The sequence below is a fragment of the Thamnophis elegans genome, chromosome 12, assembly GCF_009769535.1.
Source record: "Thamnophis elegans isolate rThaEle1 chromosome 12, rThaEle1.pri, whole genome shotgun sequence".
Classification (NCBI taxonomy): Eukaryota; Metazoa; Chordata; class Lepidosauria; order Squamata; family Colubridae; genus Thamnophis; species Thamnophis elegans.
The window spans coordinates 43,049,751-43,077,367 of NC_045552.1; the positions used below are offsets into that span (position 1 = coordinate 43,049,751).

Consider the following 27,617-nt stretch of genomic DNA (forward strand, 5'->3'; position numbering starts at 1 on the left):
CATTAAACACAGGAAACATACCTCATCCCATTCTAAAAGGTAGCTAGTTATTTTGGACCCATTGTCATTGGAGGACTGTGAAAAGAAAGAAAGAAAAGTTAGGTTGCTAGGTTATTTAGAGAGAAGATTACTTCATAACTTTAAGCATTCCCAATACTTCTGTCAGGGTTCCAAATAGCATCCAAAAGTAAATCAGAGTCCAAGGCAAAGTATTCCTCACAGTTCCAATTTATTAAAGAGAGCCACGTTGGCACATCTGGGAAAACCTGAATCTGAAAGCTTCCCGGTTTTCCCCACCCAATTGAAAGTTCAAGATCTTGTCCCCACACCCACAAGTCCATCACATGATCCAATATTCCACTGCCGTGCTGGCAGCCTCCACCCATCCAGTTCCAGTCAGGTGCAGACAGAGGATGACCTTGGCTTTCTAGAAAGAATTTTGTTATGGCTACATACCATCTAACTCCTTACAATCCCCCCTCCCATTTTCCCACAATAGAAAATGCATAGTAGAATAATAGAAAGTGTGGCAGGCCAAAGATCCAAAAGAAAATATGGCTGCAGGCCTGACAACTTCATTCCTACAGGAAACACACCTCCATTCTCCAGCTATGCATTTAAATTAAATGGGTTTTTTGCAAGGGGAAGGAAGCAGAGGAGGAAGCAGCCACTAAATGAACTGTTGTAAGGTGAGGACTACCTGTATAGCCTCATTAAACAACACCCCAATAGACTTGATCTGGGGATGGAGAGGTGGGGTTTTTTAATGGATTTTACTATATGGTACCTGGAGTCTCCTATGTGTGAGTTGGTTGGCTGTATCAATTTAATAAATAAATGAAGTCTTTATTTCCAATAATGCCTTCAGGTTCTAAATCTCCCACCCTCACCTCCAGGCATTCTTAAAAAACAAAAACAATATTTAACTATTGCCCAGTCCCCGCACTACAAAACTAGGTGTAATGTAAGCTGAGTGTGTTCAAAGCAAGTTGTCACTTGGTAAGGAACATCATTTCAAGGAGGGGGAGGAAAAAAAAACTGTTATTTCTTTTGGAAACTCAGTTACGACCTACACAGAGGTTGGGATCCATTCTTGGCTTTCTTCTTACCTTCCACTGTAAAGTCAGGCTGTTTTTGGTTTTGTTGACTACTTTTGGTGCAGCTGGAGGATCCGGTTCACAACTCTGGGTAGTAAAACTCATCAGCTCTGAAACAGATTCCTTGGTGGAATGACCCGATGCCGAAACTCTGCATGAAGTTCAACAAAGACATAGATCTATATCTATATATCTGTTTCTATATATAAATGACTCTATGTTCTAGCACAACTCTGGAAGCCTTGAGCAATTTCAACCACCCCTAACACCCCTCGGTGTGTGTGTCTGTGTGTGTGTGTGTGTGTTCCAGCATAACTCTGCAATGCCTGGGCCGCTGAAATGAAAAGGAATGAATTATATCTATAAAGTATTTTTGACAGTGATAGTGTGCATTTTGGATTCAGGTTCTGTTAAGATACAGCCTGTTGTGCCTTAAAATGGCTTCTACTGTACAGCACAGAGGAGTTGCCATGATAACAGCTTCATGGTACTCCACAAGGGGGGCTCCCTCTGATAAGGGGGATTGGTTCTTTAAAAAAAACACCCTAGGCCCTAAGCTTCAAGCATAGAGAGCAAGTTTTCAAGGGAGGTGTCTGCTTACTTTATAATTTGTATACTCTACTTATACTTTTAAAACCCTGTAAATAAAATTACTTTGATTTGGCACTATAGATATAATTCATTCCTTTTCCTGTCTAATACAGGATTAGGATAAATAAATACACAGGCAACGCCAGGTTATCAGCTAGTATAGCTATAAAAACAAAGCCTCAGTCTTATCCCAGTTTTCTTCTATAACTTCTCGTTATATGTTCATTTTGAAGGTTCATTGGAGATGAGAAAATGTTTTGAAAGGGGGAATATATAAAGCATTCAGTAAACCTATGGATAAATAATGCCAAACATACAATGAAACAAAATAAACCAAGGAGAAGCTACTAACATACAATGACATGGAGATCTGGAAAAAAAGACCATGGTTAACATAAGGCTGACATACAGCTATTTCAGGAATTTTTCCCCCTTACGAGAGGGAGCCCCCTTGTGGAGTTGTGAAGCCGTTACCATGGCAACCCCACTGCACTGTACAGTAGAAGCCATTTTATGGCAGTACGGTAGAAGCCATTTTAAGGCACAGCAGGCTGTATCTTAACAGAGCACACTCACCAAGGGGTGTTAGAAGTGTCTTACCCGCACAGTATTTGTTTCCAGAAAGTAAATTAGAGACCCACAGCTCCAGATTTCTTTCTCCCCAGTCTCAGGACCCAAATATCTACTGAATAAACTCACAATAGCCTTTATATTTTCAGTTTATTTGACGACAAAATCCAAGGGCCATAAATAGGTTTAAAAACAAACAAACAAAAAGCCCTTTTTTGGCACTAGTGCAATTTCCAGGTCTCCTGTACCCTTTGATGTAAGGCCTCCTCTCCCAAAAAAACCCTCCCCTTCAAATTTAAAACATTATGAACTTTGTTTTATTGTCTTGCTACTGATAAACTTTTGTTTTCCAAGCTCACCTGACATGATAATCAGTTGCTGGCCGGAGTTCAGACAGAGTAAAAGTTACATCCTCACCACTGTAAAGGGGGGGAGGGGAGATACCATTAGATCATAACAACAGCAAAAATAATGAGCTAGAAAATCCCTCTGCCTTTTGCACAGAGGGGAAAATCCTAAAATAAAAACATGGTTACAATGACAAATCAACTGACAAATGCTAGGACTAAATCTCAGGAAGGATGGCACAGGATAAAAAATAGGTCTGGAAAGCTAATCTTAAAATTTACTTCTAGGATTTGGCGCTCAAAGTTCAACGGTGGAAGCAAATATAAGCTCAACGTTTAAAATTATTTCCATGGAAACAAAGCTGGAAAAACAATCCTGATTGGCACTGGCCGTCAGGTGGCTTGCTAAAAAAGCCATGCCATTCAATTATGAAAATGACTCACCTGTAAAGGGATTTAAATTTTCCATTTTTACCGCTATTCGAGATTGCAACTTCAAAAGTAAAAGCTTCAGGAGGGAGGCTCTGGCTTTCTTCATTCTGGGCTGCAGCTGGGGCATTCCAGGAAATAACTGCTGAACGTGCCTGTACCTCAGAGACCTTTGAAAAACCAAAGGGAAGAGGGTTACCATTCACAATACAAATACACAACATGTGGTTGCTTTGCCGCTTTCCCCAAAATGATGGCAGCTGCATTGTGCCATTACATCTGCCCCAACTGGATAGGCCTGGTGCAGCATCGGGAGCCCTGGGGGTGAAGTGCAGTATTGCAGCTAACACTGCCCACAGCCTGGAGTTCGATCCCAATGGGGTTCGAGGTTGACTCGGCCTTCCATCAAACTTTTTTTATATATATAAAGTTTTTATTTTATTTTAAAACAAACAAAAATATACATTAAAAATATCATCAGTTACGTATCTATTTAGCATGTTGTTTGGTCACAAACATTTGTGCATCACCACTTTCAATTACAAATAGAGCCTTCCATCCTTCTGAGGTCAGTAAAATGAGGACCCAGATTGTTGCAGGCAATATGCAAATAATGCTTCTACATTGTAAACCGCCCAGAGTGCTGTATGGCACGGCATATAAGGGGACGGAGTGGTTAGAGTCGTTAGAGTGCAGTACTGCTGGCTGTCAGGTTCCAAATAACATCCAAAATTAAATCAGAGTCCAAGGCAAAGTGTTGCTCTAAGTTCCAATTTATTAAGAGAGCCATGTTGGCACATCTGGGAAAACCCGAATCTGAAAGCTTCCTGGTTTTCCCCACCCAGTTGAAAGTTCATGATCTTTCCCCCACACCCACAAGTCTATCACATGGTCCAATCTCCCACTGTCATGCTGGCAGTTCCACCCATCCAGTTCCGGTCAGGTGCAGAGAGAAAGGATGACCTTGGCTTTCTAGAAGGAATTTTGTTTTGACAACATCACATTCTACTCCTTACTATTCCCCCTCCCAATTCCCCTCTAATGGAACAGCATAGTAGAATACAATATTAGTGTGGCAGGCCAAAGATCCCAAAAAGAACCGGCTGCATGCCTGACACTGGTTATTTCTGCTGCATGCCGACTGCCTGCAATTTGGCAGATCGAATCTCATCAGGCTCAAGGTTGACTCAGCCTTCCATCCTTCTGAGGTCGGTAAAATGAGGACCCAGATTGTTGGGGAAAATATGCTGACTCTGAAAAACCACTTAGAAAGAGCTGTAAAGCACTGTGAAGTGGTATATAAGTCTAAGTGCTATTGCAGGTTAATTCAGCTCATTGCCAAAAGTTCGATCCTGACCAGCTCAAAGTTGACTCAGCCTTCCATCCTTCCGAGGTGGGTAAAATGAGGGCCCAGATTGTCAGGGGAAATATGCTGACTCTGTAAACCGCTTAGAAAGGGCTGTAAAGCACTATGAAGCGGTATATAAGTCTACTGTTATTGCTATATAAGCCTAAATGCTATTGCTACAGGGCTGAGCTGTCAAACATCCATTCTATGATGTGGTCGGATCCGGCCCAAGGGGCCATCCTGGAAAATGTAAGGGGCCAGCTTCAGCCCATTCTACCCAGTGCAAAGAAGAAACATGCCAGCAGTTTCGGTAGGTGCGTTAAGCTGGCCAATCCCACCCAATTGTCTCCCCCGCTCCCACCAAGGTCAACCACAGCCCTGTTATGGCCCACAATGAAACTGAGTTTGACACCCCTGCTATATGGTGTAAGATCTAACAGGGCAGGATTGGCTCTACATCAGGGGTGTCCAAACTTGGGAACTTTTAAGACTTGTGGACTTCAACTCCCAGAATGCTGGCTGGGGAATTCTGGGAGTTGAAGTCCATATGATTTAAGATTAAGATTTTAAGATTTAAGATTTAGTTTAGATGCTACTTTCACCAGACTGCCTTTGTAGCCATGTTGTGGGTGTCCCTGGTGTTGTGTATCCTGTTGTCCTCATCCTTTCTGACTTAAACTTAGAGGCTAAGTCCATTCCATTTTCCACCCAATTCTTATTTTATTTAAACATCTACATGCGTGGGTGAATTTGTCCTCATCAGGCAGTTAGAGACTGCAGGCATGTTTCACTTGTCATGTTTAAGATACAGAACTGAAAACTGAATTTGATACACCTTTAAATATTTTCTATCTTCGTTTGGTTTGAGAAGGTTAGGAGGCCCCCACCCTGTGATCCGTTATTGCAACTTACGGTAGGCTTACTGAAGCTCAAGAGTTCTTCAGATTTTCTAGACTCTGTGTCAGATTCTAGGAGGAAAAACACAACAACACTTTAAACGAAGGAGAAACAGAACAAAAAATCCCCAGTTAAATGGTGTTTTTTTTTTTAAACTGCAGCGCCAACAGATAAAGTTGTTGGAAGCAGCAAAACACAAGCTGAGCAAAGTTCACTGGCCTTATTTGTTTTGATCACCGAATCTGCCAAGCTTGCAAGTCTGTTAAGGAGAAGGAAAACAGCACAGACTTCCTCTGAGCTTGGCCTGTGATACCCTCCAGAATTTGCACATATCTTGCACGGCTAATTTTTAAATTCTAATATTTAAAATCTCCTTCTCTTTGGAAATACAGTTTAGAACAGCTAACCTTTTGGATGCCGAGTGCCCAATGCGCGTCCGTGCGAAACTCCAAAATGCAATGCAAACGCCCCCGCCGCACATGCGTGTGCATCCCCCCCATGCGTGCGCCCCAGCCCCCCTTGCCCATTTTTGGCTTCCAGGTTGATACATGAGGTCTTCCAGGCCCAAAACGGGGCACGGGGGAACGTGCACTCATGCAAACCCCCCAAATGCAATGCGAACGACCACACACATCCACCCCGCCCCCATGCATCCCCGTAGGTGCCCCAGCCCCCGTTTTGCGTGGCAGAGACACGAAGACCAGCTGACCGGCGGGAGGCGCCTGCGCATGTGCGTTGGAGCTGGGCTGGGGTGATGGCTGGCATTCCCACAGACAGGGTTCTGCGTGCCACCTGTGCAATGGTGAAATTCTTTTTTTTTTTAATTACCGGTTCTGTGGGTGTGGCTTGGTGGGCATGGCAGGGAAAGGATATTGCAAAATCTCCATTTCCACCCCACTCCAGGGGAAGGATATTGCAAAATCTCAATTCCCTCCCACCTCTGGAGCCAGCCAGAAATGCCGGTTCTCCAAACTACCCAAAATTTCCGCTACCGGTTCTCCAGAACCTGTCAGAACCTGCTGAATTTCACACCTGCACCTGTGGCATGCTTGCTATAGGTTCGCCATCACAGGTTTAGAATGTTTTCTTTCATTAGAAAACTTTCCTCAAGGGGGAAAAAAAAGTCCATTCTTGAGATTAGACACATACCAAACGATAAGCAAACTTTCCTCAAAGGACGGGCTACACTCCCTGGGCCGGGGAGATGCTTGGGAACTTTTTGAAGCATCTGTTAATTAAGATTAAAGCTTCGGTGCTAGGAATGCTAAAATGACTGAAAAGGAGAAAGAGATGCATGTTTCCAGATAATGTTATGTTCTCTTTTCTGCTTAAGACTTCCGTGGCTCAAAGTTCAGAATGCTAATTAAGGCAAAGGGTCAAATACCAAAGGAATCTCTGATTACGGAAGTTTCTTTCTGGATGATATATCGTGGAGGTTTGCAGAGGCGCTAAGATGCATGCACGCGCTGCGTTTATCCATGTGGACACTGCTGGGCCCATTCCAACCGTACCGTCAACAGCCGAGCTGTGCTGGCTGGGGAATTCTGGGAGTTGAAGTCCACAGGACTTAAAGTTGCCAAGGTTGAGAAACACTGCCATGGAGGAAATGGACCTTTTCATTTTACCAATTCACAAGCAGCCTTCTCCCACACGGCTCCACACAGCTTACGTGTACTTGATTAATACATGCATCCATTACACACACACACAAAAAAAAACCTCCAGGTTTTCTGTACCTCCCATTCCTGAATCGGCTGAAGGGATGGGGCTTCCCCGGGTTTTCCCTACGTGCTTCTGTTTGATTTGCCCTACGGTGCCCGGCTGTCCCTTTCCGTAGCCGTTCTGAACGTTGGTGCCGGAGGAGTTGTTAGTTTTGTGAGGTGAGGAAGGGGGGCTCTTGGCCTTGTTATTCGTATGTCCGCTGGCCTGTCGGTCTTTTAGCCTCTTCTTCAGGTGTTCTTGCATTTTGACAGTCCTTTCGTCTCGCTGAACAAAGTTTGCTCTGCTGTGGGAACGGGACTCTGGAGAGGCAAAGGCAGAAAGGACCCGTCAGATGGAGCCCAACTTTTAAAGAGCTGTGTTCAAATGCCTTCAAGGCTTACGACAGACACGGAATCAAAAAGATAAATTAACTGCATATTGCTACAGACTTGCTAGCATTGTAAACATTTTCTAATGTGGGAAAATGGGAGGGATGATTATACAGAGTGTGGGTGATATATAGTCAAAATAACATTCTTTTCTCAGAGAGTCAAGGACACCTTGCCCTGCAGCTGCGATGAGGTGACTGGGAGGCATCTCCAGTTCTAGAGGGTGCCTGATTGGACTATGTGAAGGACTTGTGGGTGCTGGGCAGGGACTTGAACTTTCCTTTGGGTGGGGAAAACCTGGAAACTTTCAGATTCGGGTTTTCCCAGATGTGCCAATTTGACATCTCTAATAAAATGGAACTTTGAGGAAACTCAGGCCTTGGAGTCTCCTTTCGTTGGGGGCGTTACTTGGAACCCTGACATGAGCATTGGCTTTGAAAATATTTTTCGGAGTATAAGATACACCTTTTTCCCTCAAAAAAGAGGATGAAAATCTGGGTGCTTCCTATACACTGAATACAGCATTTTTGGCCTCACGAAACCCCGCCCCCTTTGCAAAAATGGCTGTGCCTAGCCTTTAGGAGGCTTCCAGAGTATTCCTGGGGGCTGGGGAGGGCAAAAATGAGTTTTTTGCTCATTTTTGCCCCATCCCCCAGAAACACTCTATAAGCCTCCTAAAGGCTATGCATGCCCTTTTTTTGACAAAAACCGGGCCTGTTTTCATGAAAATCGGGGTAGGTTTTTTAGCCGTTTTGCCCCCCCCCACAAACCCCCAGGAGCACTCTATAAACCTCCTAAAGGCTATGCGTGCCCTTTTTTTTTTGACAAAAACAGGCCCGTTTTCACAAAAATTGGGCCGTTTTCAGGAGGTCTGCAGAGTGCAAACACTTTTTTAAAAATTTGTCTCTTCATAATTTGGTGCATCTTATACTCCGAAAAATATGGTACCCAGGTACCAAACAATCAAGGAAGCATCAAGCTCTGGCCCACCTAAGTGCAGGTGAGCTTGCGGTACAACTGCTTCTTCCCCATCTTTCCAGCTAATATCTCACCTTGATCTTGGTAAAGATGAGGCGATGGGGGTGGTGGATGCTGATGAATGAACTGTGGTGGGATTTCTCCCGTTCCGGGAACCGGAGGGTAGACGGGATGAGGGGGGTGGGGAAGCAAAGCAGGGTGGGGGTGAATATAATGGGGCACGTGGGGAGGAGGTGGATGCATGGAGGGGTGAAATTCAGTCGAGTGTGGCATAACTATGACTTTCCGAACTCCATTCTCTTCAACCACCTGCAACAGAAAATGAAAAAAGAGCTATGAGTGGGTTTTATTAAAAAGATAATACACAATTATAACGAGAGCTTGTGGTTTAAGGCAGTGGTCTCCAACCTTGGCTTTGCTGGCTGAGGAACTCTGGGAGTTGAAGTCCACAAGTCTTAAAGTTGCCAAGATTGGAGACCACTGGTTTAAGGCACCAGACAAGAAAGCAAGAGGTTCTGATTTCAAGTCCTGTCTTAGCCACGAAAGCCTGCTGGGGGTGACTATGGGCTAGTCCCTCTCTCTCAGCCCAACCCACCTCACAGGGTTGTTGCTGCTGTGGGAAAAACAGGAGGAGAAAGGTGTGTCGGATACGTTCACCACCTTGAGTTATTTGTAAAAATAATACAGGCAGGATACAAATAAATAAATAATGCCTTGGATTTTTCTACATAGCATATTGTTTTAATTTGGGACTTTTTGGTACCAAACATTAAACATACAGGCAGAGAGATCATACTAAACGCAAACATGGTTAATCACTCCTCAAATTAACATGTAGATGTAACAGAACCTAACCTAATACCCCAAGCAAGACTCCAATTAATAGAGGGATTAAAAACAGCCCAATTAATAAAGGGATACAATCAAGATCAAGGAAGGTACTAATATCACTCTACAAAGTCTTAGTACCACACCTAGAATACTGCATCCAGTTTTGATCACCGCACTATAAAAAAGATGTTGAGACTCTAGAAAGAGTACAGAGAAAAGCAATCAGGATGATTAGGGGACTGGAGGCTAAAACATATGATGAATGGTTGCAGGAACTGAGCATGGCTAGTTTAGTGAAGAGAAGGACCAGGGGAGACAGGACAGCAGTCTTCCAATATTTGAGGGGCTGCCACAGAGAGGAGGGGGTCAAACTATTTCCCAAAGCACCTGAAAGCCAGACAAGGAATAATAATGGATGGAAACTGATCAAGGAGAGATTCAACCTGGAAATAAGGAGGAACTTTCTGACAGTGAGAACAATCAACCCATGGAACAGAAGTTCCCTTTGGGAGTTGTGGGAGCTTCATCACTTGAGACTTTCAAGAGATTGGACTGCCATTTGTCAGAAATGGAGTAGGTTCTCCTGCTTGAGCAGGGGGGTTGGACTAGATGGCCTATAAGGTCCCTTCCAACTCTGTTAATCTATTAAAGATGCAGGCAACCTTCTACCTTTTGCCGCCTCTTAACCTTAAATATTTAAGTCAGAAGAAAATGAAGTACAATTCAATTTTTTTTAACACGGATAGGAACTAAATGTACTTATTAGCTTTCGCTAACCTGGTGCCCTTCAACTGAGCTGGGATTGGAATTCCATAGAACAGCCAATGCCATTAAATAAGGCTGCAGAAAGCCACTATTAAACTAATGCATTGTTGTGACTTTCTTTGTCAGCCACAACTGAAGCTTACTGACTACAAATTCTGGGAACTGCTGCCTGACTTTGGGAAGGAAGAGATAAACTTTAGCAAAGACAAGATTAAATTCAATTGTACATCTTATACAACGAGCACATAAGCAAAGAGAAGGATGTGTCATGTGTTTGATGTGGTTTATCGTAAGCTCTAGAGTGGAAATAAGGGATGAATTATACACTCAAAAGTGTACTGTTGTCATGTAACACAATACCAAAAGGGATCTTAAACAATCGACTGAATAGTATCCTCTTGGCCACCAGTAAAATCTAGACAGCTTATGCCTGGGATGAACAATGTTATAACTGACCAACCAAATATTTTATCCTTTGATAAATTATTCTGCATGAAACTTGTTTAATTTAGCCAACCTGTTCTCACATTTCCTAAACAGGATTTGGGAAAGGCTTATGGCTACCCTATAACAACATTTAAAAACAAGACTTCCTTCCTCATCCATAATATATATATATATATATAAAGCAAAGGCATCCAGAGTGAAAAGTATTCATATAATATGCTGCAATGCACTCCTTGACAAGAATGGTTTTGCTATCATAATGCTTTAATCCAACCAAATATTTTTTTCTACTAACTGTTGAGAAAGCCAAAGAAACAGACTTTTCTTAGATTAATTCAAAATTAGAAGAGTTGAACCTTAATTAAAAAAAACAGGGGCTGCTAACGTAGCCATTATATTGTAATCAACAAATTACAGACAGAGGCTTCAGTCACTTATGCCTTGCAAATGACAATTGCAACCAACTACAGTGTTTACCAGAAAATAATCTTATTTTCTTTTGACCCCCGAAATAAGCACTTGGTCTTATTTTCGGGAAGTCTTATTATTTTTGAGGTGCAGGAGGAGGTGAGCGTGGTCACCTCATGGCTGCTGCTGTGTTGCAATATTTTTGGGGAGGGCTTATTTTAGTGCATGAGCTCAAAAGCCCGATTGGATTTATTATCCGGGAAGGTCTTATTTTCAGTGAAACAGGGTAAAATAAATCAAAATGAGGAAAATAGCAAACATTCAATGAGATTTCAGTAATCCCTCACCAAACTCCTAAAATTTTGACTTTCCAATCCAAGATCTTGCAAGATTCTAGAATGAGATTATCAGAATTGTATAGTGTTATGAAATTTCAAATGGAATTGTTTGGCAGAAGGCATTGGAGCTATTTCATAAGATTTTGGACAGTGTCTGAAGCCTGAAAAGCTTGCCAATTCCTAGACCAGAAGACTGAGATCCCTTCTTCTCCATCTGCCTAACATTTTTGGTTTTAAAAGAGGAGAAGAGAGGACATCAAAGTCTAATTTCATAAGGGAGGGGTGGGGAAGCATGTTAAGTCTTCTTGAGAAAATGCTAAGATTTCTCCCCAGTTAATTCAGTTGATTTCCTGCTTAATAAAATGCACACTGACTGTGGGATAAAAGATGAGCTTCATAGTTTCTCCATCTTGATCTCTTGGAATATCTAGCCAATTTCTGGAGTTTCCAAATTAGGACAGGCTGATTGGCTATCATGAAAACAAAACAAAAAACCCCCGAGAAAGATGAATCAGCAGAAGATATGAACCACTTCAAGTTCCTGTTAGCTTGATCTCGTTATAAAGGCAAAAGCAGAAAACGTTTCTGTTTTCTGGGGATTTTGTTTATCTAAACTGTGAACATTGTGATTCTGATGAGCATGGAACATTGCAAGGCTGATACTGAAAATTCAAGGCCTTCTCAAAGATTCCCCTGGAGATTCAAAAGGGGATGATAAGCTGGCTGCAGAACTGTCTGATTCAGCTCCATTGAAGCTCCACATTCAGAGAAGAATGCTTCTGAGTCATTCGTGCCAATCAGAAGTTCCATCAAGGCTACAATGCTCAAGAGCTAATGCCCTACACAAGAGCAGTGGAAGGGTCGCAGAGGAAATCTACAAAATCTGAAGCAATCAGACACAGCAGTCTACAGCTCTTGCCCACAGCAAGGAACAATTTGTATACAGTTGTAGGAAAACCTGAACTTACTGCCTTCCATTGAGGACCTGTACACTGCACAAGTCAAAAAGAGGCTGACCCCTCACATCATGGACATAGATTGTTTCAACTTCTACCCTCAAAATGATGCTATAGAGCACTACACACCCGAACAACTAGACACAAGTTTTTCCCCCATGCCATCATTCTGCTAACAAACAATTCCCTCAACACTGTCAAACTATTTACTAAGTCTGCATTACTATTAATCATCTCATCGTTCCTATCACCTATCACCATCTCCTCCCATTTATGACTGCAGGACTGTAACTTTGTTGCTTGAATCCTTCTGATTTATACGATATTGTTTCCTGATTGCTTATTTGTACCCTGTGACTATCATTAAGTGTTGTACCTTATGATTTGTGACAAACGTATCTTTTCTTTTATGTATACTGAGAGCATATGCACCACAGACAAATTCCTTGTGTGTCCAATCCCACTTGGCCAGTAAAGAATTCTATTCTATTCTTTATTCTATTCTATCCCTTATTCTATTCCTTATTCTATTCTAATGTGAAATGCTGAATATAAAAAGAAAGATAAGGGATAGTCCATTCTTTAAAGCACCACTGGGATTGCTATTCTTCTACCAAAAAAATAAAGACTGTTGAAAGGGCTACCCTTATGGACAACACATTAAACAGAAGAATAGAAAATCAACTGAACATCTAAAAACCTCTTTCACTCTGAAATAACATAAAATGCACCCTACTTCAGTTTTTAGCTGAGGCTCTTTAGAAAGGCTTGGTTTTCAACTGTGCTAGTACAATTCTACTTGCAGTTAATATGTGTAATATTATGTATTCTATTTTTTTCTCCATTTTCCCTTCAAAGATTCCCAGGAGAAAAAAATCCGGGTTTAGCTCTATCCTTTGCTCAGTTATCTCTTCCAGCCACTTCCTTATCTTGCACCAATATTTTCCAACCTCGGGGCAGGTCCACATCATGTGGTAGAATTTTCCCTGCTTGAGCCAAAACTTTTTGAACTTCCTTGGTAAAAAATATCTGCTTTTGTCTTGCCTAACAGGCTTTATATTTGGCACCTGGTTTTCGGGTTCATAGTCCACTATGTGCTTAATTTGTAGTATGGACAACATCCTTAGCAATCAGGCTGTATGTCCACTTTAGGATTATGGGAAATTATGGGAGCCTAAAAGTGACTAATGGGATGAGACCAGGAAAAAGAGGAGATATTCAGGTTCTTTTCCCCACTTGTCTCCCTTGTTACCTTGATGGATTATAAAGAGGGATAAATTCCCCGTCACTCACTTAGAAAATCTCTCTTTTATAAGTGTTCAAAGGATCTGAATGATTACCTGAGAGACGTAACCAGGAGGCACAAATATTGGAGGGACAGAGCCATTTGGTGACATCATAGGAACATGTGCTGGACCTGAAAGGAAACCAAGCAACACTGATTCATGACTCCTTGCAGAGCACTAAAACCAAGCACATTCACAGTTTATTTGAACAAACATAGCCGTCGAATAGGCCGCCATGCGTAGGCCCATCCATTTCATTCTTCCATCAAACCATTTAGCAAAAAAATGGGGAACGAAGTCAAATGCAGAAGGATACAAGTTTTTGACCTCAACCTTGGCAACTTTTAAGATAGGAAGACTTCAAAATTCCCCAGCCAGATTGGAAAAACTGTCCCATGCTGTTGAAAATCTCAGTGAGAGTCAAGTTTAGACATTTTTTAAAAAGACCCCTAAAACAAATGCTCAACAATCTTACATAGAAAACTACTGACGAGATCAACAAAGATCTTCATCTTACACGACTTCTTTAAAGGCAAGTGTTTTATGAGGACCTTGGAGATTGGTTCAGAGGGTGTTAAAAAAATTACAGTGGACTTGTGTAATCGATCTGTTTGATGATGCCACCGATTGCTTTTTTTAAATCTGCAAGAAAGCTAGGCACTTTGAAGGAGAGACTCCCTAGGCAAGTTTTTATTTCTGTCACATTCTGACTGAGATTTATTTAAACAGTACATCTCTAGAAGCAAAACCAAGTAGGTAAGCTGTACCTCAACTCTTGCTTGAAAACTTTGGGGGGATGTCTTCTCTAGTCCGCCCTCATCCGCCCCCTTTCTTGCATTTTGGTGGCTCAAGAGCTGCTAGTAGCTCACCAGGTTTCGGCACCAAAGAAGCAAGGCCTCTGATCCCTTCTCATGTGATATATTCTACATTAGGGGCGTCAAACTCAATTTCGTTGAGGGCCGCATCAGGATTGTGTTTGACCTCGGGGGGGGGGGGGGAGAGCTTGACATCACTAGTGTTGGGGGTGCCTGTGATGGCCCGATCACTCTGCCAGACAAAATGGGCTCCCAAGCTCCATCTTCGGCTGGGACGGCCTTCTGCAACCCTCTGCCAGAGAAAAGAGAGCTTGGGAGGGCCACGCGCGGTCCTCCCGAACTCCGTTTTTGCTGGCAGAGACACCACGGGCCAGTCCTTCACTGTTTCCAGAGCGGCCCTGTGAGCCAGATCTAAGCACACTGCGGGCCTTGAGTTTAACACCCCTGCTCTACATCATCCATGCTAGACAAAAGAAGGTAAGGTGGTAGAGAGGTCTCCAACCTGGAAGACTTACTAAGTTCTAGGAACGGAATGATGTTCTTTGCTGGAGCAGCTTTGACTTGAGTTAAAAACAAAGCAAATAGTTTGGCTCTACTTTTCCTGATGCTTCAACCCACAGCCTGGGAAAGTTAGCAAAGACTTCTTTTATGGCCTTCCCACTTTCTCTAACCTATCAGAAATTGTCCGAGAATGGGGATCATGGAAAAAAAAATCCAGTAAAATATCCCTTTATGACATCAGACTGGATTAGTTTTGATGACGTTCGGCTCGTGGCCATTCAAAATGCAGAAGAAAAGTTTTCACACAATGATGCTGGATTTTTGAGATCTTTACCAGAAGCCTTAATCTTTCCTTGTGGCTATTGTTTGACTTTCGACATTAGATTTCACTTCTTTGCTCTACAACTAGTCTTCTAGAAAGATGGCTAGCTCGTCACTGTGGCTATGATGATTGCAAAATCATTCTGCGTAGGAAATGGACTTGACTCAATAACCTTCAACTTTCCTCAATCTGAGTTCCTTCTAAATGTACGCCCTTCAACTTCCAAAATTCTCAGAAGTAGAATTCAGAGGAACTCTTGCTGTTGGGAGCCTAGATAAGGTTGTTTTCTTGTTATGAACCTGCAGAACTATGACAAAGTCCTCTAGCCACATTGATTTAATAGGCATGCAGTATCTGATATCAGTAATTTCAGAGTATACTCTTGTGGCATTGTTTACCTTGAATACACTGGATATGACCATCTTCAGTTCTTATTGTGAATGTCTCTCCTGGGTTTACTTGCACCAGAATAACCTAGGAATAAGAATATTAAGTCCTATTTTGAACTTCATCTGAAAGCAACTTTGCAAAACTAAACACATCAGATTAGAAACATCAGTGATAGTACTCAGTAAAAATCAAACAGAAGTCATACGTGCATTTTTTTAACCCTTTAAGTAGGCATACAGTACAAAATTATTATTAAAAGTACCAGAATTGAAAATGAATCCAGCAAATTAAAGAGAATCACTTCCCCACGACACTTACAATTGTTTCCTCCAACTGACAAATAGTATTGCAGAAAGTTTCATTTCTCTATTATTTTTCAGTCACTAAATCATATAAAACCAATTCATACAGGGAAAAATATTTCCAATCCATGTTTGGCTGTTCCCCTCAAACGATAATTGAAATGTGTCCATTATTTCTCATAAGAAGTTGCTAACATTTTTATGTTTTCTTTCTTCACTGATTTCCAAATAACTTAGTGGTTTTAATTACAATTTCATTGGAAATTATAAGTGGTCACTCTTTCTGCAGCTGGTGTTCCTCAAAGATTAAGTGACCACAGACATTGAAAAAGTGAAAAACATATTGAATTATTGAATAAGGTAATGAAAGATCATAATTCAACAAAACATGTATATTATTGTTGTTGTTATTATTATTATATAACTTATCAAATAACTAAGATGAACATTGTTTTTATTTGTTTTAAAATGTGATTAGAAAGGGGATATTTTTTAAATATAATAGTGGCATAACTAAAAATTAGAAAGGTGAACAATGGAATATTATAATTTAATATAAATCTGTGTATTACTATTAGAATTATATAAGTCTGTTAAACCTATGATTATTGGTATTCTATCTGTATTAAAAGGAATAATATCAAGAATATGGAGATTGGCATAAAAATAATATACTGAAATATGGAATAATTAAGGAAAGTTTATAATTCAACAAAATATGTGTATTACTACTAAAAGTCTATAAGGTTGTTAATTGTGTTAAATATGAAGAGTATTGTTTTATTTGTACTAAAATATAACTCTGGTACCACACAACAATATGTTTGTAGAAAAATAAAAAATAAAAAAAACTTTAAAAAGATAAGACTTGGTTTATAAAACCCAGAGGGTTGGGGGGGGGGAGGAGTTGGAGGGGGGGAGGAGTTGGAGGGGAGAGGGGGGATTTACACCCATTTCCCAGATAGTTTGCAACCATGTTTTACACCAGGGGTGTCCAACCTTGGCAACTTTAAGACTTATGGTTTTCAAGTCCCAGAATTCCGCAGTCACCATGGCTGGCTGGGGAAATCTGTGTGTTGAAGTCCACAGATCTAAAAGTTGCCATGGCTGGCCAACCCCTGATTTTATAAACTTAAGGATATATCTTGCATAGCCTCTTTTGCTATAGAAAGACAAGTGGACAAAGAAAATGCGTGCAAACTGTCATTTTGGAGTTACTTAAAGGAAGAATGGAAAAGAAAAACATAAATAAGAGGGAATATTCTACATTTCTACACTCCGGTTCTTAAAACAACATTATGTTTTGCAGAGATGTAATCAGCAGTGGGATTGTATTGTTCCATAAGAATAGCTGGTGTACAATGCAATCCCTCAAGTAGTCCAACACATCAATCTCAGCTTACATTTGTAAATAAAGCAGAACAGTGTTTTTAAAAACACGAAAAACAAGTTAGCAAAACCACCAAAATGCTGATAAACATCAGTGTGTGTGTGTTTTAGAAATAAATGGCCATTGTGATTTCTACTTCTACTGCGAAATTCCTAGAATCTGGGACAAAAATTTGTTCCAAAACATTCTCAAATATAAATGAGATCTAAGTTAAGTCAGTGCAATGAAACCAACTACAGTGATACTGATTTAGCAAAAGCCAGATTATTTAATCCCAGGAGACTCTGAAAATATTGCAACTCCTGGCAACTGTAAAGGTAAAGGTTCCCCTTGCACATATGTGCTAGTCGTTCCTGACTCTAGGGGGTAGTGCTCCTCTCCGTTTCAAAGCTGAAGGGCCAGAGCTTTCTGAAGACATCTCCGTGGTCATGTGACCGGCATGATTAAATACTAAAGGCCCACGGAATGCTATTATCTTCCCACCGAAGGTGGTTCCTATTTTTCTACTTGCATTTTTTTTACATGCTTTCGAACTGCTAGGTTGGCAGAAGCTGGAACAAGTAACGGGAACTCACTCCATTACGCGCCGCTAGGGATTTGAACTGCCGAACTGCTGACCTTTCTGATCGATAAGCTCAGTGTTTTAGCCACTGAGCTGCCGCATCGCTTCCTGGCAACTGTAGTTGAACAGTAATAGCCAAAATTCTGTATTTCTGGCAATTAGACAATACTTGGATAGAAATAACAATGGTATGACTTATCTATCACCTCTTGTGTGTTGAAGGAGTAAAAAGTTTCCCCCCTTCTCACCCCCCCCCACCAAAAAAATTAAACGGTATTAGTTTGACTGCGCTTTTTAATCTATAATAGAAACAAAACTAAAGTCCAAGGAAGTACAATTTTATGTGCTATTTCTCAAGAACTGTCTTTGCTTGAATTCAGGAATTTGCAGTACTGGGATTCTTCGACATACAACCACAGTTCATTTAGTGACCGTTCAAAGTTACAACGGCACTGAAAAAAAGGGGACTTATGACCATTTTTAACACTTACAACTGTTGCAGCATCCCCGCGGTCCCGTGATTTATATTCGGATGCTTGACAACTGATTCATATTTATGACGGTCGCAGTGTCCTGGGGTCATGTGATCCCATTTTGCGACCTTCTGACAAGCCAAGTCAATGGGGAAACCAAATTCACTTAACAACGATGTTACTTATTTAACAACGGCAGCGATTCAGTTAACAAACATGACAAAAGAGAAAGCTGCAAAATGGTTCTAACACACTCAACTAAGGTTTCACTTAGCAACATAAATGTTGTGGTCGTAACCTGAGGACTACCGGTATAAAACCCTTCACTGCTTTCCCTCAGAAGGGAAAATACCCTTTAAAATGCCTTATTAAAGCCATCTAGGAAGGAGCCAGGAAGAGAGCAGTGGTTAGTAATTTATGACATCTGAAATGGGGAAAGCCACAGCTGAGGGATATGTCTTGTGCTTTGCAAACAGGAATGCACTTTATGACAATTCCAGGCAGGGCTTTAACAGATTCTTGGTTGAACCCATTATGACCATGATAGAAGGCTTCTTTTAAAATTCTTGTGATTTTAAAAATTCAAGCCAATTCAACTTTCCCCCCACCCACAACCCTTCTGGAATTTTAAACAAGCCGGCAGCTTTCTGACTATAAACTAATTTGATTTTTATTCAGCGTTATTACAGCCCACTGAAGCAAATGTTGTCCTGCTACTCTGAACCAAATGTACCTTTAGTAGGCAGGGTTTTTTTAAAACTTTGTGGACTACAAATCCAAATGAGTGGGTTGGTTCCAGACTGAACAATTCTGATGTTATTTTACTTAGCAATGGTCACAGTTCAAAGTCTGAAATAAAAGTCTTTTTAGTTTGAGAAACATTGTAAGTATAATAAGCTGTACACTCCCAGTAAATGAAAAAGGCCAAGTTGGTTTATATGTAGAACAGATAAGATAAAGGAGGAATTAAATAATGGCCTAATACCAGCGCAGCCAAGCCTTTTGCTTCTTACTGGGAACACATTTTTTTCTCCTAAAAGTAAAGGTTCTCCTCGCACATATGTGCTAGTTGTTCCTGACTCTAGGAGGAGGTGCTCATCTCCGTTTCAAAGCCGAAGAGCCAGCGCTGTCCGAAGACGTCTCCATGGTCATGTGGCCGGTATGACTAAATACCGAAGCGCACGGAACGCTGTTACCTTCCCACCAAAGGTGGTTCCTATTTTTCTACTTACATTTTTTACATGCTTTTGAACTGCTAGGCTGGCAGAAGCTGGGACAAGTAATGGGAGCTCGCTCTGTTACACGGAGCTAGGGATTCGAACCGCCAAACTGCCGACCTTCTGATCGACAAGCTCAACGTCTTAGCCCCTGAGCCACCGCATCCCTCTGTTTTTTCTTGTAATAAGAAATCAAACGTGCCATATTTTTCAAAACTCCTGACCCGATTTCCCAAGGCTGAATTGGTTAAATATTTTAGATTGTAATAGAAGGCTTTTTGAGACAAGTTATGGCTCCCTTCTGACAAAGGAAAGGTACATTTTTATCTCAACTCTTTTCATTAAAAGGTCATGCACGTAATATCTAGGACGTACAAAAGGAGATAATTTCTCATTAAACAACCTTCAGAAGCCTATATTTTATCTTCAGCCATTCTGGCAAAAAGTTCTGTGGGAAAAAATGCAAGAAAGATATGGACACCTACCCGAAGACATTATTCTTCATAACAAGTGTGTTATCTAGAAGGGTTTTGGCAAGAAGCTTACAAAGATGCTTACCTCCACATTCATTTCCACAGGAGAAAATATATTGATTCTGCAGGTTTTGCTTTAAATTGCCCTGTGTTTAGAGCTATTTTGCAAGCTTCAAAAAGCTGGAGCCCACCTTCAAGCTTCAAATTAGATCAAAACAGACTTACAACAAGGTGAAAGTGATTATTAAATGAAATGCCAGTTAATCTGGATTTCTATAGTTGTGTCTTAAGAACTGAACAATTTGCAAAGCTACTGATAATTTGGCTCCTGGAAAAAGAAAATAAAACCTTCCAGGGCTCCGTGACCCAGAAACATAAGACAAGAAGTTTAAAAACATACTGGTCAACATGGAGCCAACAGAGTGAAAACAAAGATTTCCTGAAGTTTTAATTGCGAGTGATAAATCTGGTTGTGCTAGTCCTTGAATTAATCTAATCAAACTTCGAGGGCATCTAAAATGTTTAGGTCCTTCATAGGTTTTCAGCTGCACTGGAATGCTTTGCTTAGAAAACTCTCCCATTTCTTGCAATATTTATTTCAAACCAATTAGCTGGGCAGTAGCTCTGAGGGCTTTCGAACCTAACTCTGTGAATGCACACAGAACTGCTTTTGTGCAATTTTTAACATGAGTGCTGAATCACGCACCTGATTTACATAAATCAAGCCATCTTTTTCTTTAAAGGAGACCAATATATCTGACAACATGGCTCCTACAAGAACTGACCATCACATAAACAAATAAGGACTCTCAGTTCCACACGACAATCTTTTTAAACAATTCTAGGAAGTTCCAATTCTGCAACATGGCTTCCAAAAATTCTACTATTCAAGGAAAAATCCTCCAGACATCCTTAAAGCAAGGTTTGGGATTATAATGTTTATTGAGGATCTTCAAGTTATTATCTCTTACTGTAAATGCTATTACTGAAACTGATTCAACAGATAAAAGAAAGAAATACATCAACACTCCATTGCACAATGCAACTCATTGTAAGCTGTAAGAAGCAATATAAGTATTTCCTAAAACGAAGAAAATAAAAGTAAAGAAAAATGATCAGCCAGCAAAAAGCTATTTTAGATCAGAGCATGGATACTTTAGATTTGCATTTATGGGAGATTCTATATGTATCTAGACAGAAATACCATTTTACATCTGGCATAAACAGCTTCGTACATTTTCGGTTCCTTAAACTCTCATAGTTTTAGAAAATCACATGACAACATGATTCTTCCTGTCCTTAAGGCACTGAATTTATAAAACAGAATATTCTCCATTTTACGGCAATAGTTTAATTATAGTAATCACAGACTTCTAGAGAATGGCCATTTTTCCCACTGTTTTTAAATTATGATTACATCTGATTGCCATCTAGTTAATTTTTCAGAGTTAACAAGCACACAGAGAAGGAATGGAACTGATGTTGTTATACATAATGACAACCATGTTGAACTTTGGAACTTGTTATCCAATTTTAATAAAAATCAATTATGTTCCAAAGATTCCGAAGAGATTGTTAAGCCATGCCTTGCTTAAAACATCCTTTGCTAAATAAACTGTGGCCAAAGGAGCTTAGCCATGTTAAGCCATTATCTACGACCTAAAGTGACAACAGAACTTGTGCAAAAGAGCATTTGCAAAAGAGAACATTCTGAAGATTCCTGCCTTGCGCAGGTCAACTTACCTGTTGTGTAGTGTCCCCATTGACCATATGAGGTAGAAGTGGCACTTCATTCAAAATAGGTGTGGCTTCTAATGGAGGTGGCTGGTCTGCCATCATAAGTGAAAGGACCGATCATCAATGGTTTCTCTCAGATCGGCTACCTGGGAAAACAGAAATGCGGCTTCAGATGTCAACAGGCTCTTATTATGGTACGGCTTGAATTATCTCTGGGGCTTTGGGCTTCTGAAAAAACCATCCACCTACTGAGAAAAATCCCAAAGCAAAAGGTCAAACATCAGTAATAGAAAAGGACCAGCATCTTACCGGCAACATCCAGCAGAGAACAAGAGTCAGCAACAAGAGCCAGTATGAAAGCTTTCCCCTAACTTTAAACACAACATCTTCGCTGATTCTTTTCAGAGTTTGTGCAGAAAACTGGTACTAATTACAACAGTATCCCGCTATTATGGCAAGCAACTTTATCAACAGTGAAATAAAAAGGCAGTTTTCCAAAAGCCACACCTTTTGTCAAAAAATGTGGCTCTTCAGACTCTTCTTTCAATAAAACCTACTTCAACCCTCCACTGGCATATTGAAAAGAAAAGAAGAAGAAAATACAGTGCAAATCAAGGAAAGTCCTCTGGGAACTAACCAAGCATTCAAATTACTGGTTTAAAAATATAACTGGCTGTGAAAAACATGCCTGAAACATTTGAGATACAGGTGGCAGTTTGGAGGACTGGAAGGAGAAGTCAGGTGGTGTGCGGTGTCCCTATTTCCACATTTGAGGTTTCTAGCACATTATAAGGCACTTTTTGCATGAAGAAGGTTTTTCTAAAAAGCAAAGGATTTGTTGGACACACAAGAGAAAAAATAGGTTACCGCATTATTTAGATGTATAGCACGGTTTCTTAACCAGCCCCTGGGGTTATTACAGAAGCTCTAAACCAGGGGGTTTCGAACTTGGGAAATTTAAGACTTGCGGACTTCAACTCCCAGAATTCCCCAGCCAGGCTGGCTGGGGAATTCTGGGAGTTGAAGTCCACAAGTCTTAAAGTTCCCAAGTTTGGACACCCCTGCTCTCTATACAGTGTCCACCATATGAGAGAAAGGGAGAAGTGAATTGCAAAGGCTGGGAGCAGATAAGCCATTTACAAGTGGTCCATTCCCATAAGACAGGGATCAGCAACCTGCAGTTCTCGAGCCGCATGTGGCTCTCTCATCCCTCCACTGCGGCTCCCTGTCGCTCAAAATATGCGTCACAACCGCCAATGTGTGATACCTGCCGGCACGGGATTTATTGAGCTTTTCAACCCCCGGTAGGCCAACCATGGATAAATCCAAGAAAATAAAAGTTCCAGAAGAAAACAGAATGTTTAATTCAACTACATAGGCTAGTTCTGGGGCTGCTCAGGAAATAGTCAGGCATGGGAAGGGTTTTGTGGCTCCCTGTGTTTTCTTTTCTGTGGGAAACGGGTCCAAATGGCTCTTTGAGTGCTTACTGTTGCCGAACCCTGCCATAAGAATTTAATCAGATCGTTAAAAATACCATGTCAAGGTTTCCAACAAACATTCCAGAGCAACATTTAGATAGAAATTTCCACCACTTCAGAAACATTATTATGCTTGAACATCTAAGAGTCATCTTAGCCACAGGCAGATCTGTGTGAGGTCCTTAGTGCTCTCTGAGTTTAGTTGTTTTCTTGTATACATTTCACGACCCAACTAGGTAGCATCATCAGGGCTTTGTCTGTGTGGGTCATATGGCATCTCCCCCCACCCCAAAAAACGAGACTCAGGACAGCTATCAGTGTCAAAACAAAACACCACCAATGCAAAAACTCAAGTGCATGTAAAAATGATTTTTTAAAAAAGCACTGAAAAATATGTATCATGCACCCACATAATCACTTCACACTCTCCCACTGGGAGAAGTAGAACAGGTAAGTCAAGATATGACCAAGGTAGTTTCTGTGTAATACCCCAGCCTGAAACCTGAGTGCTAGAAGTCCCCCCCAAAATGTTTCTTCTAAGACCCTTTGCAGTTTTCTTCTGGCAAGTCCCACAGAAAACATGTTTTCGAAACAGGCTTAAAACATTCTTGAAAGTGCATCTTTCTTTCTCACTTAAGAAATCCACTCAAGATCTTCATTGCAGGAGGATCAGTTGCACGATAGCTAATTTTTAAAAAAAAACATTGTACTATGCTTGTAGAGAAGCTCCACAGCCCATAACCAAAATGTGATGCAGAAAGTGGAACTGAGAATGAAAGAGAGAGACAGAGACAGAGAAACAGGGACAGAGAGAGATGCAAAGCAGGAGGAATAAATGAAGGAACTCTGCAGGGGACTTTTAAGGAATTTCTGAAATCAACCTGCCTTGCTCTCTCTTTTCCTGTTAAGGAACTGCTTCTTGCTGGTACTTCTAAAAAATCAACTAGCAATCATATTGAAACCACAATATGGTTCTCTTGGAACCATATTGGTTCCAAGAGAAAGGAAATACTTTTCCAGATAAACAGAAACTAAAATGCAGATCACCTTCAAGGAAAGTACGAAAACACTGTGACCCAATTCTCTCCTTTAGCCTATTGGGAAATAGATAACAGATTAACAGTCAGAAGGGACCTTGTAGGTCATCTAGTCCAACCCCCTCCCCAAATCCAATAGTATTTCCCAACAAAATAAAAATTGGGGGTGGGGTGAGAAAACTTTACAGACGCGTTTAGGGGGGAAAAATCTATTTCCTCTGACATACTGGCAGTCCTCAACTTACAACAGTTCATTTAGTGACCAAAGTTACAACATCACTGCAAAAAGTAACTTATGACCATCTTTCACACTTACAACCATTGCCGTATCCCCATGATAACATGATCAAAGTTCAGATGCTCGACTCATATTTATGACGGTTGCAGTGTCCCATGGTCAGGTGGGCACACCTTTTGCGACCATCTGACAAGCAAAGTCAGTGGGGAAGCCAGATTCACTTAAACAACCCTGTTACTAACTTAAGACCTGTAGTGATTCACTTAACAACTGTGGCACAAAAAAAGGTGGTAACATGGGGAAAAATTCATTTAACAAATGTTTTGCTTAGCAACAAAAATCCGGGGTTCAACTGTGGTCGTAAATTGAGGACAATCTGTATATTTCATGTCTGTCTGGCAACTTTTCCAAAGCCCCTGAAGGCCAGATGAGGAATCATGGATGGAAACTGATCAAGGAGAGATTCAACCTGGAAATAAGGAGAAAGTTTATGACAGTGAGAACAATCAAAAAATGGAACAGAAGTTGTGGGAGCTTCATCACTGGAGACTTTCAAGAAGAGACTGGACTGCCATCTGTCAGAAATGGTGTAGGGTCTCCTGCTTGGCCGGGAGGTTGGACTAGATCAGGAGTCACCAACCTTTAGGACTTCAGGGACCACTAAATTCATAATTTTAAATCCCACGGACTACTAATATGAATTTTTAAAAAGATAAATTGTATTTAGTGCAATATCAAAAATGCAAATAATTTTTCTGCGGACCCCTAAAATTTTCTTGCAGACCACCCGTGGTCCACAGATCTAGTTGGTGACTGCTGGACTAAATGACCTACAAGTTCCCTTCCAACTCTGTTAATCTGTTATCTGTTATTATTAACTTTAATTGTGTCGCAGTAAAGCACCCATTTCCCTGAGAATTCTTGGCAAGATCCCCTACTTTGTCACCTTAGAGACATTGGCAAGTGAGTTTGATCGAAACTGGTAACACCAGCTTTCATTATAGAACTTTTGAAAGAACAAGGTACCAGGTACACAAAAACAATCCCAGGTGCTATGCAAAGGCTAAACGTGATCCTTGTTCCCAGAATGCACCACTTCTCATAAACTTCAAAAACTGGCCTGTTTAAGAGCCAGTCATCTTAAATCATGGCTTATCGAACTGAAAAATGAATCTTGTGACTGCCATAATGTAAAATGTCTAAGATCTGGTAGTGAATTGCTTCTCATTAAGTCCAAATCCAAACAAGCTTTGAGTTTGAGCTCTGATTCTAAAGTTAGTATATAACCCCAAGAATATTTCCAGGAAAAAGAGGGGGTGGGGGAAGAGGAATTTAATGCAAATGGAAGGTTATATTGCCTAAAATCGCCTCTAAATGAGACGGATGGTAAAACAAACAAACAAATAAATAAAAAACTTGGGAGTCATGTTCCTGAATACAGAAGGTTATTTATTTCGGATTTTTTGTTTGTTTATTAATCGCAATAGACCCTGTCTCGAAGACAAGACTCCCAGTGGCTCACAAAAGAATATACAACGAAATGTAAAATAATAAACAAGGGACAAATAAAATCCCAAGCACAGTGTATGGAATTAGTCCTTGAGAAAAGCCATTGCACATCACTAGAGACAGATTCATGCCCACCAGCTCTAGTCAATGAAAACCAATATTTATGCCATTTCTATAAATGCCATCATCAAATCTGGGAAACAAACCTTCATTTGTGTATTTTGTGAGACATGGCTATTTCTTCTTTCTTTCTTAACGGTACTTAAAATTTTACAAAGGGTTTCTAACATTAATGCTTCATATACTGTATTGGTTGACAGGTCTTCAACAGACCTGGAGGTCAGTTTACCAAATATTTACCAGCTCAGTAAGCACTACTCCATTATTAAATTTTGACACTTGGGCTGTAACAAAAGCCTATTTGTAAATTTGAAGGTGTGTGTATGCGCGCGCACACACACACACACACACACACAGCCTTTTCAATGAAAAAAATCTGTAGTACCTTAAAAGCGAGCAAAATAACTCAAGGATCAAATGCCTCGTCTTAAGCAGTGACCAGTATAGTTCCCATTTAATTTAACAGCTGCTAGGATATATCCCAGTGGAAGATAACTCTACTCATCCAATTAATCTATGATAACCAGAACAGCCAACTAAGTCAAAATGTCAATCTCTAGTGGCAATCATTAAAATATAAGCCTTTAAAAATAACTGCAAAGTTTGATGAAGTTGAAAAAATATTTAGTCACCAATGAGAACAGTAGTTTTAAAAAGCTGTGAAAAGTTTGCTATTGTTTCACTTCAAAACACATAGACTTAAACAAGGCTTTGAAAGTTGCCATTTGACATCACATGGGCCTTTGGATCTACACTTCCAATGCTTAAATTTCAATTTTCACTATTATTTTCCTGGGCTCCAAGATCACCGCAGATGGGGACTGCAGCCAAGAAATTAAAAGACGCTTGCTACTAAGGAGGAAAGCTATAGCAAATCTAGACAGCATACTAAAAAGCAGAGACATCACTCTGCGAACAAAAGTGCATATAATGAAGGCTATGGTTTTCCCAGTTGCAATGGATGGTTGTGAAAGTTGGACCATAAGAAAGGGTGAGCGCCAAAGAATGGAAGCTTTTGAACTATGGTGCTGGAGAAGACTCCTGTGAGTCCCTTATACTGCAAGGCCATCCAACTGGTCAGTCCTAGAGGAGATCAACCCTGACTGCTCTTTAGCAGGCCAGATCCTGAAGAGGAAACTCAAATACTTTGGCCACCTAATGAGAAGGAAGGACTCCCTGGAGAAGAGCCTCATGCTGGGAAAGATTGAAGGCAAAAGAAGAAAAGGACGACAGAAAAGGAGGTGGCTGGATGGAGTCATTGAAGTATTTAAGCATGAGTTTAAATGGACTCCAGAGGATGGTTGAGGACAGGAAGGCCTGGATGAATGTTGTCCATGGGATCGTGATGGGTGGGACACAACTTTGCAACTAACAACAAAATGAACTACCAAAATCCCCTGAACATACTCAAGGTAACATACACTGCAACTCTTTGGACAGCCACACTGGAGAATGGAGAAAGACTCAACACAGAACTATTTAAGAAAAACTGATGACAGGCAGCCAAACTCTACTGTCTAAAGGAAAGTATTTAAAATGCGTTAGTAACTTTTTCATGTGTCTGCAATAGTAATCAATGGACTATTAGAACAGGAATAAGATCAAAACTGAGCTTTGTTTCAATGTTTTATATATATTCATATACTGCCCATCAAAGAAGCCAAGTTCTAGATAT

At 40.7% G+C, this 27,617-nt stretch overlaps 1 protein-coding gene across 2 annotated transcripts in view; it reads right to left on the reverse strand.

The window, feature by feature from the left end:
- The window catches only part of FNDC3A (fibronectin type III domain containing 3A), a 72,304-nt gene that overhangs the window by 30,938 nt on the left and 13,749 nt on the right, over window positions 1-27,617 (reverse strand). For both annotated transcript variants that reach the window (XM_032227309.1, XM_032227310.1), the window contains exons 2-11: window positions 21,567-21,706; window positions 15,415-15,490; window positions 13,433-13,509; window positions 8,422-8,656; window positions 7,016-7,300; window positions 5,295-5,350; window positions 3,050-3,204; window positions 2,618-2,677; window positions 1,110-1,248; window positions 22-75 (exon numbers count right to left, since the gene is read on the reverse strand). In XM_032227309.1, coding sequence (XP_032083200.1) covers window positions 22-75; window positions 1,110-1,248; window positions 2,618-2,677; window positions 3,050-3,204; window positions 5,295-5,350; window positions 7,016-7,300; window positions 8,422-8,656; window positions 13,433-13,509; window positions 15,415-15,490; window positions 21,567-21,662 — 1,233 coding nt within the window. In that variant the 5' untranslated portion in view covers window positions 21,663-21,706. The remainder of the gene's footprint in view (window positions 1-21; window positions 76-1,109; window positions 1,249-2,617; window positions 2,678-3,049; window positions 3,205-5,294; window positions 5,351-7,015; window positions 7,301-8,421; window positions 8,657-13,432; window positions 13,510-15,414; window positions 15,491-21,566; window positions 21,707-27,617) is intronic.